Below are 18,728 nucleotides of genomic sequence, written 5' to 3' on the forward strand. Positions count from 1 at the left end.
ATTCCCATCGACCGCTTACCCAAAGGGGTTGCCATCGAACGCTTTCTTGCTAGTGAGAAAACTACCACCTAAATCAGGCAAGGCCTGCCAGGGGAAACGAACTGGAATGTAAAGAATTTTTCATTTCCCGCTCATTTCCGTCTGCTAACCAAACCACTCTAAGTGGGAGGGTGGAGGAAAGATGACAGTGGTTCGTTCGAAAAAAAAAGGATCGGTGCTGGCGAAACCAGACTAGCTGATATAGCAATCTGCTGGGAGTGTAGAGTGAAGTATCAAGTCACACCTTTGGAAGACCCATCCTGTAGAGGGGGGGGTCGACCATAGAGTTTTCAGAAAACTCTGGATCGTGGAAACAGAGAGATTCGGATGAGAACCTAGGGGTTCAGAATATATTTGTGAATACCTTTCTCACGACCTTAAGGGATGTTGTGCCGAGAACCCGCAGGAACTCTGTCGCTGATTCCTGATGGAATTTTCAGGAATCGTGTTACGTGACCAGGACCCAAAGGAACTGTGTCATAGTTACCTGTAGAGATTCGTAAATTCTTAGGCAGCAGGCATCCCTCTGTCATCAGAGTAAAACTCTTGATGACGATGGGCGCGCGCGAACAATTCACGGGACGAGACTTCGAAAACTCTGTCATGAGAATAAAACTCCTGTGCACTCGTGAACACTTTGCGCAACAAGACTCCGAAAAACTCTGTCATAAGAGTTGTTCGCACACTTCAACTGAATGCGTGCGCCTCGTCGTTAGTGCGCGCCAATATGGTCGTGCACTCCAATCCGATCGCGTGCGCCAATTTGGTCGTGCCCGCTATTCCGGCCGTGCGCGCCAGAATGGTCGTGCGCACCAATTTGGTCGTGCACGCCAAACCAGTCGTGCGCGCAAAAGGTTGGTCGTGCGCGCTATTTGCACGCGAAAGCTCTCAGTGTGGCGAGAGTACTCACTCCTACGTTCACCCGAAGATTCACGATAGCCTGTGTTGTGTGAGCGCAAACGGTCAACACAACGAGAGCCCGCAAACTCTGTCATATAATTATGGTTATGATCACGAGACCTGCGTTGTGAGACCCCGATAGGTCAGCGCAAACGAGAAACGCAAGTTTCTCTGTCACAAGACCCCGAAGGATCAGCGTGATTAAGAGCACGAGAGAAAATAGGCCTAACGTAGCCTGTGTTACAAGACCCGGAAGAGTCAGTGTAACGAGAAACCGAAGTTTCCCTGTCACTAAACACCGAAGTGTCGGAGTGACTAAAGTTACGAGAGCCCAAGGGTTCTGCGTTGGAATAAAATAGTGTTTTGTATCTAAGAAAGCTTAGTGGATTTTATCTTATGAAACAGTCATTTTTTTTGTTATATATATCCCTCTGTGCCCCCTTAAAAAAATATGCTTTGATCCGTTATTATCTTATTCACAGATATTGACAGCAGCCCCCTACACTCAGTAGGGAGTGTAAGGGAGAGCGAGTACATCCGTCCCTGGAATCCAATGTATCGCAAAACATTATGAATGTGGATTATTGCCTGTTATCAGTGTGTAATAGTCTGTGATGCTGCTCTGTATTCAAATTATCTTGCCTTTTAACTAGAAGTAAGCTACTGTGTTGTTATATGAGTGTGTCATAAACATTAATAGTTAACAGGAGCAATTGAAATGGCATATCTGGTCGGAGGCCCAAGAAGTGAATTCAGATGTTAGGAGGAGAGTGACTGTGTTCGAGTTTGGTCTGAGCAATTCTAGAGTTGTCAGGGCCCTTTATTATTATTATTATTATTATTATTATTATTATTATTATTATTATTACTAGCCAAGCCACAACCCTAGTTGGGAAAGCAAGATGCTATAAGCCCAAAGGCTCCAATAGGGAAAAATAGCCCAGTGAGGAAAGGAAATAAGGAAATAAACAAATGATGGGAACAAACTAACAATAAATCATTCTAAAAACAGTAACAACGTCAAAACAGATATGTCATATATAAACTATTAACAACGTCAAAAACAGATGTCATATATAAACTATAAAAAGAGTTATGTCAGATTGGTCAACATAAAAACATTTGCTCCAACTTTGAACTTTTTAAGTTCTACTGATTCAACTACCCGATTAGGAAGATCATTCCACAACTTGGTAACAGCTGGAATAAAACTTCTAGAATACTATGTAGTATTGAGCCTCATGATGGAGAAGGCCTGGCTATTAGAATTAACTGCCTGCCTAGTATTACGATCAGGATAGTATTGTCCTGGGAGATCTGAATGTAAAGGATGGTCAGAGTTATGAAAAATCTTATGCAACATGTGTAATGAACTAATGAGAGATTTGGGGCTCTGCTGTTGTTGACAGAAGGTCTTCGGTGACAAAGGAATCTTTTCACAGTGCAGGTTTACAATTGGAGATTTTCAGACATTGCTATTGTGGGCCTGCAGAGACCTGCACAGCATCGTATGCGGCCGTACTGTTCAGAATTTGATAAATTTTAAGTGACTTTTCAGCTTAGTGGTGAACTGGATATTGAAAGGACAGTATTGATTCAGGGAAAATTATTGTAGTACAGTATTTTCACAGATTTATATTTTCTTATAGATGGTTGGTTTGAGATGGCTTAGGAAACTTGAGTGTCCAGCATGTGAATCATTTTTTCTATTTTTATTCAAGATTTGTTTAACTTGTCACCCTGACGCTGAAGTGTAAAGGAATACTAATTTTGCCGTTAATTGATTATTTTAATTGACAACACAATGTTAGGGTATTCCTAACAGTTTTTTATTTCATTTTCAAATTAATATTTTTCTTGTTTTTGTCAAGTCTGAATTTAATTACAGAACCTTTCCTCAGCCACAGTTTTTTTAATCTTTCAAATAAGTTATTTATCATAATTTTTTTCCTCCCACACTGTATTCTGTTGTACGATTTAAAAAATTATAATGTGCATTTCACCTAATGTTCTGACCCTTACTTGAGCTTAAAACCATCTTACCTAAAGAATATATAGCTATATACAATATTCTACTGATTTCCCAGAAATGAATCAGTGGTCAAGCTACCTGTTAATTCAGCACGTTAAATGAAAGGGAAGATAAAAAGCAAGATTCTAGCTGGGTCCCCTTGCCCATTAAAAATCAAGGGGTGGTGCCCAGTGCTCCATTCTCTTGACCTGTTACCTAGATTTTTGGGTATACCCCCATTGTATATTTGTTGTGTAGTGAACGTCGGGTTGTGGTCAGTATCAGGATACTAGGCAGTTCAGGTGCTATCTCTGGCCACAATCCGCAAACCACTACAGCGTAACTATTGTTACGAGACCCCAAAGGGTCAGTGTAACGAGAAACCGAAGTTTCCCTGTCACAAAACACCGAAGTGTCAGTGACTAAAGTTACGAGAGCCCAAGGGTTCAACGTAACTAATGTTACGAGACCCAGAAGGGTTATTTCTCGCCAACGAGAGGGAAGTTCTCCCGAAGGAGATCGCCTAAGACAAGCTTTCTCCCAGCTCTATGGGAATAAAGCGTAGGCGTAAAACATCTCTCTCGCTAATGAGAGTGAAGTACTCCCGAAGAAGGACATCGCCTGAGACAAGCTTTCTCTCAGCCCTATGGGAATACAGCTTAGGCGTAAAATATCTCTCACGCGAATGAGAGTAAAGTCCTCCCGAAGGGGTACACAGCCAAAGACAAGCTTTCTCCCAGCTCTATGGGAAAAAAGCGTAGGCTCAATAATATCTCTCTCGCAAACGAGAGTGAAGTACTCTCGAAGAAGGACATCGCCCAAGACAAGTTTTCTCCCAGCTCTATGGGAAAAAAGCATAGGCGTAAGAAACTCTCTCTCGCAAACAAGAGAGAAGTCCTCCCAAAGGAGCACATCGCCTAAGGCAAGCTTTCTCCCAGCTCTATGGGAAAAAAGCGTAGGCGTAAAAAATCTCTCTCGCGAACGAGAGAGAAGTTCTCCCGCAAGAGGACGTAGCGTAAGTAAAGTTTTCTCCCAGTTCTATGGAAAAAAAGCATAGGCGTAAACAAAAATCACTCTCTCTCGCGAGAGAGAATTTCCCCTCGAAGGAGGAACATCAAGTTGAAGGTTGACAGCGAATGCTACCTCGTAAAGGGGGCAGCTCACGAGCTACCAAATGGAGCGCAGGATAATGAACAGGGCGGCCGTAGCACTCGGCCTTGTGTTCTACGTCGCTGTTACCTGTGAAAAAAGGAAGTTGTTATCAATTACAATTCCTGCTCTGTTGCACAAAATACACTATTCAGGGCATAAGTCACCTTCCTTGTAAGATACTTCCTCGAAAGGGAGCTGAAATGTTATACACTTTAATTCAGTAATGAAACAAACACACGGCAGAGTTGAGAACCTGCCGACCACCAGTCGCAGGGTAGGGCGGCAATGACAACTCCCTTACGGCGGAGGCAGTTGGATACGATGTCAACAGCAATTAAAGTTACACGCATCTAACAACGGATATTTCCATTTATACATATATACACTCATATATATGTAAGATAAATGAAAACACAAGAAAAAAAAAATAAACAAAAACAATCAAGGCAAGTCTTTGCTGGAGAGAAGGGCAGCATGTCCGTCCTCTACCGAGCCATAAAGTAAAGAGGTTACTCAGCCGAGAGGTGTGAGTGAGAGGGGTAGCCAGTCTACCCAAACCCCCACCCGCTAACTAGCGGATGGGGTAGTTATCCCTCACTAAAATTATCATGGCTCGTATTTCAGCTACGCCGAAACTATACCCCCCTATAAATAGCAGAGGGTTGTATCTATGTCGGAACAAATACAGTATACTGCATACTTTGTAAAAAAAAAAAAAAATAGAAGAAAGTCATAAGACATCATCAGGCACATGCATTTGTTTATGAAGTCTTTTCAAACCTAATAAATAAATGCACAGAATCAAATAAAAGCACTCTAATGAAATGATCTACATACCAATCCTGTACAACATTCTCATCAAATGAACTACTAACATATCCTTGAAGACAAATTGATGTAAAATCTATCGGTCTATTACTTGCCTTCAGATGAAATCATTAATTCAAAAATTCTTTCACACAAGCAAACAGCCTCCAATCTACCTTTCCTACCCGATGCCGCCTCCATGCCAAGGGCAGCTTTGTCTGATGGAGAAACTCCATTCCCAGAAGATGGCGATATGCTTGCACTTGTCGATACAGAGGAAGCAACTGCAGCCTCTTCTTCAGTATCTTCCTCCTTCTCTCTTCTTGCCCAGGCCTTAAGGCACTCGTTACTACAGAGTTCTCGCCGGCGCCCCGACGAAGAGTTGCACTTGACAGGCGTTGACCTAATCACACTCGAACAATTTGCACACGTACCCTGAAAGTTATCCAGAATTGTATGCATTTCTTTGCAGGCATAAAATGTATAAATTTTCTATTATAAAAAGTAAAATATTTATATTCATTATATAGAGAGATCTCCCACACTAAAGATGGCCTTCCCATGTTCTCAAATTAATACTTTGGGATGCAAATGACACAATTGTAATCACAAATTATCAGAAGAAAAAAATTAAAAGAAAATACAAATAACCAAAAAGCTGTTTAATTCACCAGCGTAAACATACAACTTGCATAATTGATAACTTTTAGGATGATAATGCTTCTTAAATCACACTAAAATCAAAACCTAAAGTTGCAATTCAAATACCCTACCTAATGCAAACAAGAAATCTTAGAAAGGAGGACCATTTTCACCAATGCTTCATCACATACCATTCATCATTACTTGTGCAAATGTTCGACGAGAGACAACTAAACTAATCAAGTTACTTTCCCAATGTTTTTTTTAATGCAACTTATTTCACTTCAAAATTGTTAAAACATTTCTTCTTGAAATTGCTGATCTGACATTGCCAATAACTAAGTTATTAAACAATTGGGATTGAATTCATACACTTTGGTTATACTGTACAATATAGCCTAGCACCAAGGAAGCATTCCAGCACTAAAGTTTACTTGGAAGAAAAGTTAAGAGCTGGAATAAAGAAGTGGGATGGAAGGTGATGTAAAGGATTAAAAAGTAGCTAAGGACCAAAGGGATGCTGCAAATATTCTCAAGTATCTATAGTGTACAACTTGAGTGTATTAAACAAAGGTTCAGTTGTAAGGAAAGAATGTCTACAGATTTTCTTTCCAATTCTTCCTTAAATATCTCGCAATTTTTCCCTCTTCATATATCATTCATTTTTGTCTGAGTACAGTTTTCTTCTCTTAATTGCAATTTATAACCCATCACTATGCTTTTACTATCATTATGCTCAAATGGAAAAGTGAACAGTCATCAGTAACTGTACAGACACGATGACAAGAGATAATTAACTGTCAATGTACTATTACGTTAAAATCAGCATTTATGTTTTTTTTTATTAAAGTACTATTACCATTACTAATATGAGACTCAGAGTCAGTGTTACACTGTATTTTGGCAATAGCTTTTTACCAAATCTTTAAAAGAAGATGGCGCTTTCCCAGAGTATGTTTTACACCAATACCTAATTTTAGATGGGATTCCTTAGTACCTATATAAATCCTTAGTACCTATGTTTGATACATAAGGTACTTACATACATACATATAACAAGGCACTTCCCCCAATTTTGGGGGTAGCCGACACCTAACAAATGAAACAAAACAAAAAGGGGACCTCTACTCTCTACGTTCCTCCCAGCCTGACAAGGGACTCGACCGAGTTCAGCTGGTACTGCTAGGGTGCCACAGCCCACCCTCCCCCGTTATCCACCACAGATGAAGCTTCATAATGCTGAATCCCCTACTGCTGCTACCTCCGCGGTCATCTAAGTCACCGGAGGAAGCAGCAGGGCCTACCGGAACTGCGTCACAATCGCTCGCCATTCATTCCTATTTCTAGCACGCTCTCTTGCCTCTCTCACATCTATCCTCCTATCACCCAGAGCTTTCTTCACTCCATCCATCCACCCAAACCTTGGCTTTCCTCTTGTACTTCTCCCATCAACTCTTGCATTCATCACCTTCTTTAGCAGACAGCCATTTTCCATTCTCTCAACATGGCCAAACCACCTCAACACATTCATATCCACTCTAGCTGCCAACTCATTTCTTACACCCGTTCTCACTCTCACCACTTCGTTCCTAACCCTATCTACTCTAGATACACCAGCCATACTCCTTAGACACTTCATCTCAAACACATTCAATTTCTGTCTCTCCATCACTTTCATTCCCCACAACTCCGATCCATACATCACAGTTGGTACAATCACTTTCTCATATAGAACTCTCTTTACATTCATGCCCAACCCTCTATTTTTTACTACTCCCTTAACTGCCCCCAACACTTTGCAACCTTCATTCACTCTCTGACGTACATCTGTTTCCACTCCACCATTTGCTGCAACAACAGACCCCAAGTACAGTACTTAAACTGATCCACCTCCTCAAGTAGCTCTCCATTCAACATGACATTCAACCTTGCACCACCTTCCCTTCTCGTACATCTCATAACCTTACTCTTACCCACATTAACTCTCAACTTCCTTCTCTCACACACCCTTCCAAATTCTGTCACTAGTCGGTCAAGCTTCTCTTCTGTGTCTGCAACCAGTACAGTATCATCCGCAAACAACAACCGATTCACCTCCCATTCATGGTCATTCTCGTCTACCAGTTTTAATCCTCGTCCAAGCACTCGAGCATTTACCTCTCTCACCACTCCATCAACATACAAGTTAAACAACCACGGCGACATCACACATAAGGTACTTACAAAAACAAATAAATCATTCGGAAGCCAGAGACAGCTCAGGTTTCAGTTGCTGACCTGAGGTTCCGCCCACCATAAAAGGGATTTTGACGAAGGAAAAATCTATTTCTGGGCGAGGAACCTGTGTCGTCCAGTGAAATGCTCCTTAAAGCACCATTTCAAAGGTATAAATACTGCTAAATATACCAGAGAAAAAAGTTGCATGGAATGCTAGGAATATATCCAGCTCGCTCACCCCTAAAGGGTGTCTGTATTAAAACTGGGGCGAGTGATACCACTACCAGAGATCCCTATCCAATTAGACTTCTCCCTCCTCAAAATCCCCCGTTACTACGAGGTGTCGTTCACTACAGCTACTGCCCCCCCACCACCACCACTACTTAACCTTCTCCCGTCATTCCTTGTTAGCACCCGTGAACGTTCAGACATGTTTTACGTAGCTGTGTGTTATTTTGTGCTTTGAAGATGTCAGGCACTTTGGAGATCCATGTTCCCAAATTGAGTATTATATTTGTCTGTTTGGGATTTCTATGTAGTGACACACATTCATTCAATAACCTTGTTGGGTTTTATCTCAGCTGCTTTGTTGACGCTCCCTTACGGGTGTGTATGCGGTCTTTTGGCGTAGCTTCCTCGGGATCTCTTTGTTTTGTAAGACTTTCTGTCTTATTTTTGTGTTATGGACATCTAATTCAATGTTTTGGCATGATTTTATCTTTTATTTAGGCAGTTTTAGTTAGCGGCTTCAGTCGGTAGCCTTTCATGCGTGAATTCATGGTTTTATGAGTTTTTAACGGGGAATCGGAATGCGTTTTGATTAATTTTAGTCCTGCCTGTTGAGATCGGTATTTTACCCGATTTTGGAGGACTAGTTCTTGTTTAAAATGGTATAGTTTCCTCTCCAAGTCGGCAACTACCCGAATTTGGAAGGTTTTGCTATTATTCCTTTTACGCCGTGTTCTTTTTTTCCTCCATTTTACTCAATATGCCGATTTAGCCTATTCAATTGAATTTCATTGTATTTTATTGTTTATCATTTTGTAACGTCTGCCATTGTATGTTATTTTTGTTTGCGGGCTTCGCATCACCTGATTTCGAGCCAGTCTTCTCCCCCTGGGAGTCCTCTCCCCCTTTATGCCTTTCGCCACTCCCTACATAGGGGGGTAGGCTTAGGTTACGTGCTTTTAGAGAATGGGAAGTCACCCAGGGTGGGGACTGGCTCTTTCACTCAGTCATCATTGCGGGTAGCCGCGATATTTTGTGAATCGTATCTACTAATGGTAGTTAAGTTTCTTTGATCGGATTCAGACATCATTCTCTGTTCTGATACCTTACCTTATCCTATATTTGTTACGTAATGTTATGGATGGTTGGTTCGAGAGAGAGAGGGGCTGCGACGGACATTATAGTTTATGTTAGAGTTAATACATAGCACTTGTTTTTAGCGACGCATTTCTTCCGGCACTACATTGCTTATGTAGCATTGGGTTTTTGCACCGGATTTACGCATGTTTTCCGGCGCCACAATGGTATCTATTTTCGACCTTCCTGTCCTTAGGTTTAATTCAGTGGTTTTTGAATCAACTAGAGACCATTGACCGGTTAATGGGTAATCTTTAATGTAAACGAGGTTACAGTACTCTATATTTCTTTATAATTGTATCATTAGTTTAACGGAGGATAGCCAGATCAGTGGTTAAGAAATCAGTGAATAAGGTTTTACTGCATGTACGAGTAAATACATACAGAAAATTCTATAATTTTATAAGAAACTACAGTACTAACCTTCATTAATGCTTTCCTATATTCAGAAAGACACATTTCAGAACAGAACTCCCTCTTTCCTGAACTTGTAGGAAAGACGTATTTCAACTGGGACTTGACTTCTGAACACCATGTACAAGTCCGCGGATTCTTAGGAGGTCGACCTGGTCCTGTTAAGAACATGGGATAAGGAGAGGAAAAAATCACCAGGTGAATTTGAAATACAATAATGTAGATGGATAAAAGTACAATAATTTATTACATTTATATTTTTAATAATGGATTCTTCTTGAATACATTTAATTGCTTCTTTAAAATTTTACAAACAAATAGTACCCCTTGTTTTTTAAGATTCATTTAAACTCGTCAAAACTCAAATTTCATTTGAAATGTTCCATTATTTTTGTAGTCTGCCTAAATCTGATGACAACAGTGAGTAAGTACTTCCCTTATAATCTATATAAATTAAAACACAAAAGACTGGACAGCCTACATAACTTCTGATGGTAAAAATTAAATGTTTGTATACATTTGCAATTGTAAAACTACTGTATATCGAATCTAACAAATATTTTGCAATAAAAAATGTTTTGTAATATACAATATATAACACTTTATAATAATTTATTGTATTTACCTCGTCCAGGAGTCGGCATTTTGTTCTTCGTTCTTCTTTAAAGACACTGCATCAATCCATCTGCATAAAAAATACAAAAAATATAAATGCTAGCATTTATAAGAACATCAAATTCTGGATGAATCTCTATAGACTTTGTACAAGAAAATTTTCACTCAGAATTTGTATCTTTCTATAAAATCTAAATGACAAATTTTTGTCATTTTTATTTTTCCTAGCATGGAGATGTCTCAGGCATTAGCTTAGGTCCACATTAAGGGTAAATGGCAATTGGTTACTGGAGAATCTATATCCTTGTGCTGTATAGGATATGTTATCCGAATGTCAGTGTATGTATAAATGGGTTTGAATACATTCTATCCATACTCCCCCTTGTCTGGGATGATGGAAAAGAGAATTCTTAATAAATCTTGCCTGAAAAGAAAGGTAGTTCAGTGTTGAAGCTTACCTGTATTTGGCTCAGGACAGCCCGGCTGCTGAACCCCCCAGTGAGGGGGATGAAAGAATAGTACAATGGAACCTCTACATACGATTGTCTTTACATACGATTGTTCCAACATCCAAAGTAAAATTTGATAAAGTTTTTGTCTCGACACCCGAAGTCATGCTCAAACATCCGATCTAGATCTTGTTTATGCCGGTAAATGGCAGCACGTGGAAGGGACGCCATTGAGCGTCGAGTGCTCTGTTCTCTGTTCTCGTGTGTATCGTGAGGTTGTCCTCTGTTCGGTCTGTTATTAACAGTGCTTATTATCTTCCCTTCCTTACATTTCCTTTTTGATTTTACCTATAATCATGGTGCCTAAGAAGCTAAGTGTCAGTACAGGTAGAGGTCAGAAAAGGAAGAAGGCAATTCTCCATTAGAATTGAAGCAAGAAATTATAGAAAAACATGAGAGCAGTGTGCATGTAAGTGATTTGGGTAAACAATATGGCCGGAACATGTCTACGATCGACATCATCAACCAGAAGGTACCCATTAAAGCAGTCAAACCACTGAAGGGGATCACCATTATTTCAAAATGTCGTAGCAATACCCTGGAAGAGATGGAACGGCTTTTTTTTTATAGGGATAAAGGACAAAGAGATTGTTGGCAACGATCATTTGTGAGAAGGGCCAGCGTGATGAACAGAAAGAAAGAAAGAAAGTGAAGCAAAGAAAACAAAGATAGCATTAACAAGCTCTTTAAGCAAAGAAAACCAAGATAGCTTTAACAAGCTCTTTTTAAAAAGTCCCTCCCTCCCTCCCTCCCTCTCTCAAACAAGGAAGCAATTAAAGACCTTGGTGAAATGTTAAATAGGAATATGTTATGCAACGACCAAATAGCAACACTGTTGGCTAAATGTAAAGCAAAAATGGGAATGTTATTCAGACACTTTAAAACAAGAAAAGCTGAACAAATGATTATGGTTTACAAAACTTATGTACGTAGTACACTTGAGTACTGCAATGTGATATGGTACCCACACTACCAAAATGATATTGCACAAAGAGAGTGTGCAAAGGTCCTATACTGCTAGAATAGTAGTTAAGGACCTTGAATACTGGGAAAAACTGCAATTTTTAAAACTATACAGTCTAGAAAGGAGAAGAGAACGCTACATGATAATACAAGCATGGAAACAAATAGAAGGAATTACTGAAAACATCATGGAGCTAAAAATATCAGAAAGAGCAAGCCGAGGTAGATTAATAGTGCCAAAAAATATACCAGGAAAACTAAGGAAGGCGCACAGGACATTAATCCACTACGAACCAGCATCAATAATGCAGCAACTATTTAATGCGCTGCCAGCTCATATAAGAAACATATCAGGAGTGAGCGTGTGTTTAAGAATAAGCTCGATATATACCTAAGATGCATCCCAGACCATCCAAGACTGGAAGATGCAAAATACACCGGAAGATGCATAAGCAACTCTGGTATATTTACAAGGTATGGATATACCCAAACAAACAGAATAAGGTAAAGCAATGAGAGAGAGAGAGAGAGAGAGAGAGAGAGAGAGAGAGAGAGAGAGAGAGAGAGAGAGAGACTCTCTCTCTCTCTCTCTCTCTCTCTCTCTCTCTCTCTCTCTCTCTCTCTCTCTCTCTGAAAAAATTAATAAGACGTCTCTAACACAATAACAGTGAAAAGAGAGAGAGAGAGAGAGAGAGAGAGAGAGAGAGAGAGAGAGAGAGAGAGAGAGAGAGAGAGAGAGAGAATTTATTTAAAGAGCATTATATGCTTTGTTTAGAGAGAAACAGAAATAGGACTTTTTTAAAGTCACCATTTCTACCTTCTCGCCGATCGTCCGTCTCCTCCTGGTATCCTACTGCGTAGCAATTCCTACACCTGCGTTGGCCTGTCTCTAAGGTAAAGTGACAATAAAAACAAAATTTTTTATCTATTATTTCTTTATAATTATTTTTTTTACATCTTTCTTTCATATTATGCAATTGTGTTATTGTTGTGTAATTATATGTAGTAATTTATTAAGGAGTTATCATAGGTTTTTGGACTGTGGAACAAATTATACAAATTACAGTGTATTCTTATGGGAATATTTGCTCCAACATACGATTGTTTTAACATACGAAGCAGTTCCTGGAACGAATTAAGATCGTATGTAGAGGTTCCACTGTACAGTATAAGCCAATCATTCTACTTTTTATTCCAGGCTAATGTTGAAACACCTATCCTAGACAAGATACTTTCATCCCATGAGGGAGCTGGGTTGGCTACACAAATTGCTGCGCAGTCACCACAGGATCAAGGTGCTAGGTTGGCCGGGGCACCAGCCACCTGTTGAGATACTACCACTAGAGTTATGGGGTCCTTTGACTGGCCAGACAGTCCTACATTGGATCCTCCTCTCTCGTTACGGTTCATTTTCCCCTTGCCTACACAAACATCGAATAGTCTGGCATATTATTTATACATTATCCTCTGTCCTCATACACATGACAACACTGACATTACCAAACAATTCTTATTTGCTCAAGGGGTTAACTACTGCCCTCTAATTGTTCAGTGGCTACTTTCCTTTAGGTAAGAGCAGAAGAAACTCTTTGGCTATGGTAAACAGCTCTTCTAGGAGAAGGACACACCAAAATCAAACCATTGTTCTCTAGTCTTGGGTAGTGCCATAGCCTCTGTATCGTGGTCTTTAACTGTCTTGGGTTAGAGTTCTCTTGCTTGAGGGTACACTCAGGCACACTATTCTATCTTATTTCTCTTCCTCTTCTTTTGTTATTTTTTTATAGTTTATATAAGAAATATTTACTTTCTTGTTGTTACTGTTCTTAAAATATCTTATTTTTCCTTATTCCTTTCCTCACTGGGCTATTTTCCCTGTTGGAGCCCCTGGGCTTATAGCATCCTTCTTTTCAAACTAGGATTGTAGCTTAGCAAGTAATAATAATAATAATCATAATTTAGTGTACCTCTATTGGAGCTAATAAGCCTGACTTCTTGGGACCTTGCCCAAGATGGCACTTTCATCCCCTCATTGGTTGAATGAGGATTTTGTGAAGCCAAAATGAAACAGTATTCTTAGGTATGACTCCCTTGGTCGTGCTGGTGTTATTAAGTCTCTGGTGATAAGGCCTGAAATATGTTATTTTCATTAGTAAAATAAATTTTTGAATATACTTACCCGATAATCATGTAGCTGTCAACTCCGTTGCCCGACAGAATTCTACGGGAGGGATACGCCAGCTATCACTATACTAGAAGGGGGTGTACTCACAAGCGCCACCTGTGGCCAGGTACTACAGTACTTGTTGTTGACGCCACCTCACTTTTTCCTCGGTCCACTGGTTCTCTATGGGGAGGAAGGGTGGGTCAATTAAATCATGATTATCGGGTAAGTATATTCAAAAATTTATTTTACTAATGAAAATAACATTTTTCAATATTAAACTTACCCAATAATCATGTAGCTGATTCACACCCAGGGGGGTGGGTGAAAAACCAGTGTACAAGACTAAAGGATAGCTAAGTATCCCGTATTTCATATAATCAGTTATCCACAATAACAATGAAATAATAAGTACCTGGTAAGGAAGTCGACTTGAACCGTTACTCTGCCTTTAATAAGATCGTCTTCCTTACTGAGCGCAGCGTTCCTCTTGGAAGGCTGAATCAACTCAAAGGTGCTAAAGTATACAGGGCTGCAACCCATACTAAAGGACCTCATCACAACCTTTAACCTCGGCGCTTCTCAAGAAAGAATTGACCACCCGCCAAATCAACAAGGATGTGGAAGGCTTCTTAGCCGACCGTACAACCCATAAAAAGTATTCAAGAGAAAGGTTAAAAGGTTATGGGATTATGGGAATGTAGTGGCTGAGCCCTCGCCTACTACTGCATTCGTTGCTACGAATGGTCCCAGGGTGTAGCAGTACTCGTAAAGAGACTGGACATCTTTGAGATAGAATGATGCGAACACTGACTTGCTTCTCCAATAGGTTGCATCCATAACACTCTGCAGAGAATGGCTCTGTTTGAAGGCCACTGAAGTAGCCACAGCTCCCACTTCATGTGTCCTTACCTTCAGCAAAGCAAGGTCTTCTTCCTTCAGATGAGAATGTGTTTCTCTAATCAGAAGCCTGAATAGTAAGAAACTGAGTTCTTAGAACTTGGAAAAGAAGGTTTCTTGATAGCACACTATAAGGCTTCTGATTGTCCTTGTAAAGGTTAAGACCTTTTTAGATAGTACCTAAGAGCTCTAACTGGGCAAAGTACTCTCTCCAGTTCATTCCCCACCAAGTTGGACAGGCTTGGGATCTCGAACGACTTAGGCCAAGGACGTGAAGGAAGCTCGTTTAGCAAAAACCGAGCTGCAAGGAACATGTAGCCGTTTCAGATGTGAAAACAATGATCCTGCTGAAGGCGTGGATCTCACTTACTCTTTTAGCTGTTGTCAAGCACACGAGGAAAAGAGTTTTTAATGTGAGGTCCTAAAAAGAGGCTGATTGGAGAGGTTCAAATCTTGATGACATAAGGAACCTTAGGACCACGTCTAGATTCCAGCCTGGAGTGGACAACCGACGTTCCTTTGAGGTCTCAAAAGACCTAGGGAGGTCCTGTAGATCTTTTGTTGGTGGAAAGATCCAAGCCTCTGTGGCGGAAAACCGCTGCCAACATACTTCTGTAACCCTTGATCGTAGGAGCTGAAAGGGATCTTACTTTCCTTAGATATAACAGGAAGTCAGCAATCTGGGTTACAGTGGTACTGGTTGAGGAAACTGCATTGGTCTTGTACCAGCTACGGAAGACTTCCCCTTGAGACTGATAGATTCTGAGAGTGGATGTTCTCCTTGCTTTGGCAATCGCTCTGGCTGCCTCCTTCGAAAAGCCCCTAGCTCTTGAGAGTCTTTCGAAAGTCTGAAGGCAGTCAGACGAAGAGCGTGGAGGTTCGGGTGTACCTTCTTTACGCGAGGTAGACGTAGAAGGTTCACTCCTAGAGGAAGAGTCCTGGGAATGTCGACCAGCCATTGCAGTACCTCTAAGAACCATTCTCTCGCGGGCCAGAGCGGAGCCAACCAACGTCAGCCGTGTCCCTTTGCGAGAGGAGAACTTCTGAAGTACCCTGTTGACAATCTTGAACGGCGGGAATGCATACAGGTCGAGATGGAACCAATCCAGCAGAAAAGCATCCACGTGAACTGCTGCTGGGTCTGGAATCGGAGAACAATACAATAGGAGTCTCTAGGTTATCGAGGTAGCGAACAGATCTATGGTTGGCTGACCCCACAGGGCCCAAAGTCTGCTGCAAACATTCTTGTGAAGGGTCCACTCTGTGGGGATGACCTGACCCTTCCGGCTAAGGTGATCTGCCATGACATTCATACCGCCCTGAATGAACCTCGTTACCAGCGTGAGCTTTCGATCTTTAGACCAGATGAGGAGGTCCCTTGCGATCTAGAACAACTTCACGAAAGAGTCCCTCCCTGCTTGAAGGTGTAAGCCAGGGCTGTGGTGTTGTCAGAGTCCACCTCCACCACTTTGTTAAGCTGGAGGGACTTGAAGTTTATCAAGGCCAGAAGAACCGCCAACAACTCCTGCAATTGATGTGAAGTGTCCTTTGCTCCTGATTCCATGTTCTCGATCATTCCTGTCCGTCCAAAGTCGCACCCCAGCCCGTGTCTGATGTGTCCGAGAGGAGACGGCGGTCGGGTTTCTGAACAGCCAAAGGTAGACTTCCTTGAGAAGAAAGCTGTTCTTACACCACGCGAGAGAAGACCTCCTCTCTTCGGAAACAGGAACTGAGACCGTCTCTAGCGTCATGTCCTTTATCCAGTGAGCAGCTAGATGATACTGAAGGGGGGGAGGTGGATTCTCCCTAACACGATGAACAGGGCCAGCGATGAAAGTGTCCCTGTTAGACTCATCCACTACCTGACTGAGCATCGGTTCCTTCTCAGCATGCTCTGGATGCATTCTAGGGCTTGGAAGATCCTTGGGGCCGACGGAAAAGCCCGAAAAGCTCGACTCTGAAGATCCATACCCAGGGAGACAATGGTCTGGGATGGGATGAGCTGAGACTCCTCAAAATTGACCAGGAGGCCCAGTTCCTTGGTCAGATCCATAGTCCATCTGAGAATCTCCAGACAGCGACGACTTGTGGGAGCTCTTAAAAGCCAGTCGTCTGACGGAGCCGGACACAAGATCATGGTACTGCTGCACAGTCTGTGAACTGTCAACCATGGGGAAGCGAGGAAGTACAGTGACAACCCGAAGCTGTCTAGACTGTCTGGGTCGTACAGACAACTCCTTATCGGGTTGCTGAGGTTGCCGCACTGCGTCACAACAAGTCACTTCTGCTGGTTGTTGAACGTCTTCCCAGTGACACACTGACTCCGTAAACAAAAAATCCTTTAACAAGGACTAAGCTTGGACTGTATGTCTTGCAACACAGCTCAAGGTCTATGGGAGCAGGTGTGGTAACAGACGGGGTTAGTGACTGAAGTGGAACCATTACCTTCCCTGGAAGCATGTTATGCTTAAATAAAAGTCCATAGGAGGCTACGCAGCTAAAGGCTCCTCTCCAAATGACAGAGTCCTCAAGGGAATATCAGAAGGAGGGAGAAAAGAACTTTCTCATCTACAGGAACCATATCCGAGAAAAGTTAAGTTCTCTCAGTGAGGGTTTCAATGGTGCAAAAGCAGCAGACTAGAAGGCAACATTATGAAACTGCTTGACAGTCTAGTGAGTTGGCAACAACCAAAGATGTATGACTGAGAAGCATGCGGTAAGGTATGCAGAGCATGTTGTATGCAGAGCATGCTGTATGCAGAGCATGCTGTATGTAGAGCATGTTGTATGCAGAGCATGCTGTATGTAGAGCATGTTGTATGCAGAGCATGCTGAATGCAGAGCATGCTGTATGCAGAGCATGTTGTATGCAGAGCATGCTGTATGCAGAGCATGCTGTATGCAGAGCATGCTGTATGTAGAGCATGCTGTAAGGTAAGCAGAGCGTGTTGCATGGCGTTTAACATTTCTCAGAAATTCCATGACCAGTGCTAGAGTGCTTCATGCATGCTTGCATGGGGTTTTAATATCAACATAATATTTACCTTACATTCATAACTCATGATTCATTTTTGTTTTGAAGATATTTTTGCCATATTTTGCGATATTGTTAAAAATATATTGCAAGGAATACATATATATTTTTATATAAGTAAGACAAATAACCTCCATTATCATAATGTTTGTGTAGGCATACATGTATATGATTACAAATGCAAGTTATGAAAGTAATGAGGTGTTATTATTGTCATTTGTTATTTCTCAAGTTGAGGAGAAAGTGGCAGATGCATGCGTTGAGGTGGCTGACTCATAGCATGAGGTTGCTGCCTCAAGAGTTGCGCTTGCTGTAAGGGTTGCGGATGCGCAGTAGCAGGTTCCTGAGGAACGAGTTAAGGTTCCTGAGGTGTGAGCTGCGAGAGTTGAGATAGCGGCTGCGCAGAACGCAGTTCTTGTCTCGCGAGTTGAAGTTCCTGAGGAGCTAGCCTAAGCTGCAGCGAGTGCTGAGATGGCTGCCTCATTGATGGAAGAGGTTGTCGTACCTCAAGAGATTGTTGCCTCGCTGGTGGAACCGCAAGCGGAAGCGGAGGAAGTAAGGCATAAGACTCCTGCTCCCATTGCTGAGGTTGCCTTAAGGAAGGTTAAGGTTGCTGCACAACGCTGGTAACTGGCAACTCAGAACGCGGTAAGGTAGCCTGAGGAACCTCAACTTCGTACGCCTGGCAGACTGGACTGCGGTGAGGCGGAGCTCTCGCAGGAGGAGGCGGAGGTTGCTGCACACCGCTGGTAACTGGCAACTCAGAACGCGGTAAGGTAGCCTGAGGAACCTCAACTTCGTACGCCTGGCAGACTGGACTGCGGAGAGGCGGAGCGTTCGCAGGAGGAGGTGTAACCTTCTCAGCCTGAAACTCACGCATTAAGACCCCAAGCTACGACTGCATGGACTGCAGCAAAGTCGTCTTGGGATCAACAGACGATAAGGTCTGTTGTGGCATCGCCTTACCTCTCTTAGGAGGTGTGCAGTCACCTGAGACTG

The 18,728-nt window shown here is 41.9% G+C and overlaps 1 protein-coding gene across 4 annotated transcripts in view; it reads right to left on the minus strand.

Moving 5' to 3' along the window:
* The window catches only part of Scm (Polycomb protein Scm), a 181,766-nt gene that overhangs the window by 137,569 nt on the left and 25,469 nt on the right, over window positions 1-18,728 (minus strand). For 3 of the 4 annotated variants that reach the window (XM_068366558.1, XM_068366559.1, XM_068366561.1), the window contains exons 2-4: window positions 10,173-10,232; window positions 9,557-9,705; window positions 5,086-5,344 (exon numbers count right to left, since the gene is read on the minus strand). In XM_068366558.1, the coding sequence (XP_068222659.1) occupies window positions 5,086-5,344; window positions 9,557-9,705; window positions 10,173-10,191 (427 nt within the window). In that variant the 5' untranslated portion in view covers window positions 10,192-10,232. The remainder of the gene's footprint in view (window positions 1-5,085; window positions 5,345-9,556; window positions 9,706-10,172; window positions 10,233-18,728) is intronic. The other variant, XM_068366560.1, reaches the window with a different exon arrangement.

This window comes from Palaemon carinicauda, chromosome 44, assembly GCF_036898095.1.
Source record: "Palaemon carinicauda isolate YSFRI2023 chromosome 44, ASM3689809v2, whole genome shotgun sequence".
In the NCBI taxonomy this organism is placed as follows: Eukaryota; Metazoa; Arthropoda; class Malacostraca; order Decapoda; family Palaemonidae; genus Palaemon; species Palaemon carinicauda.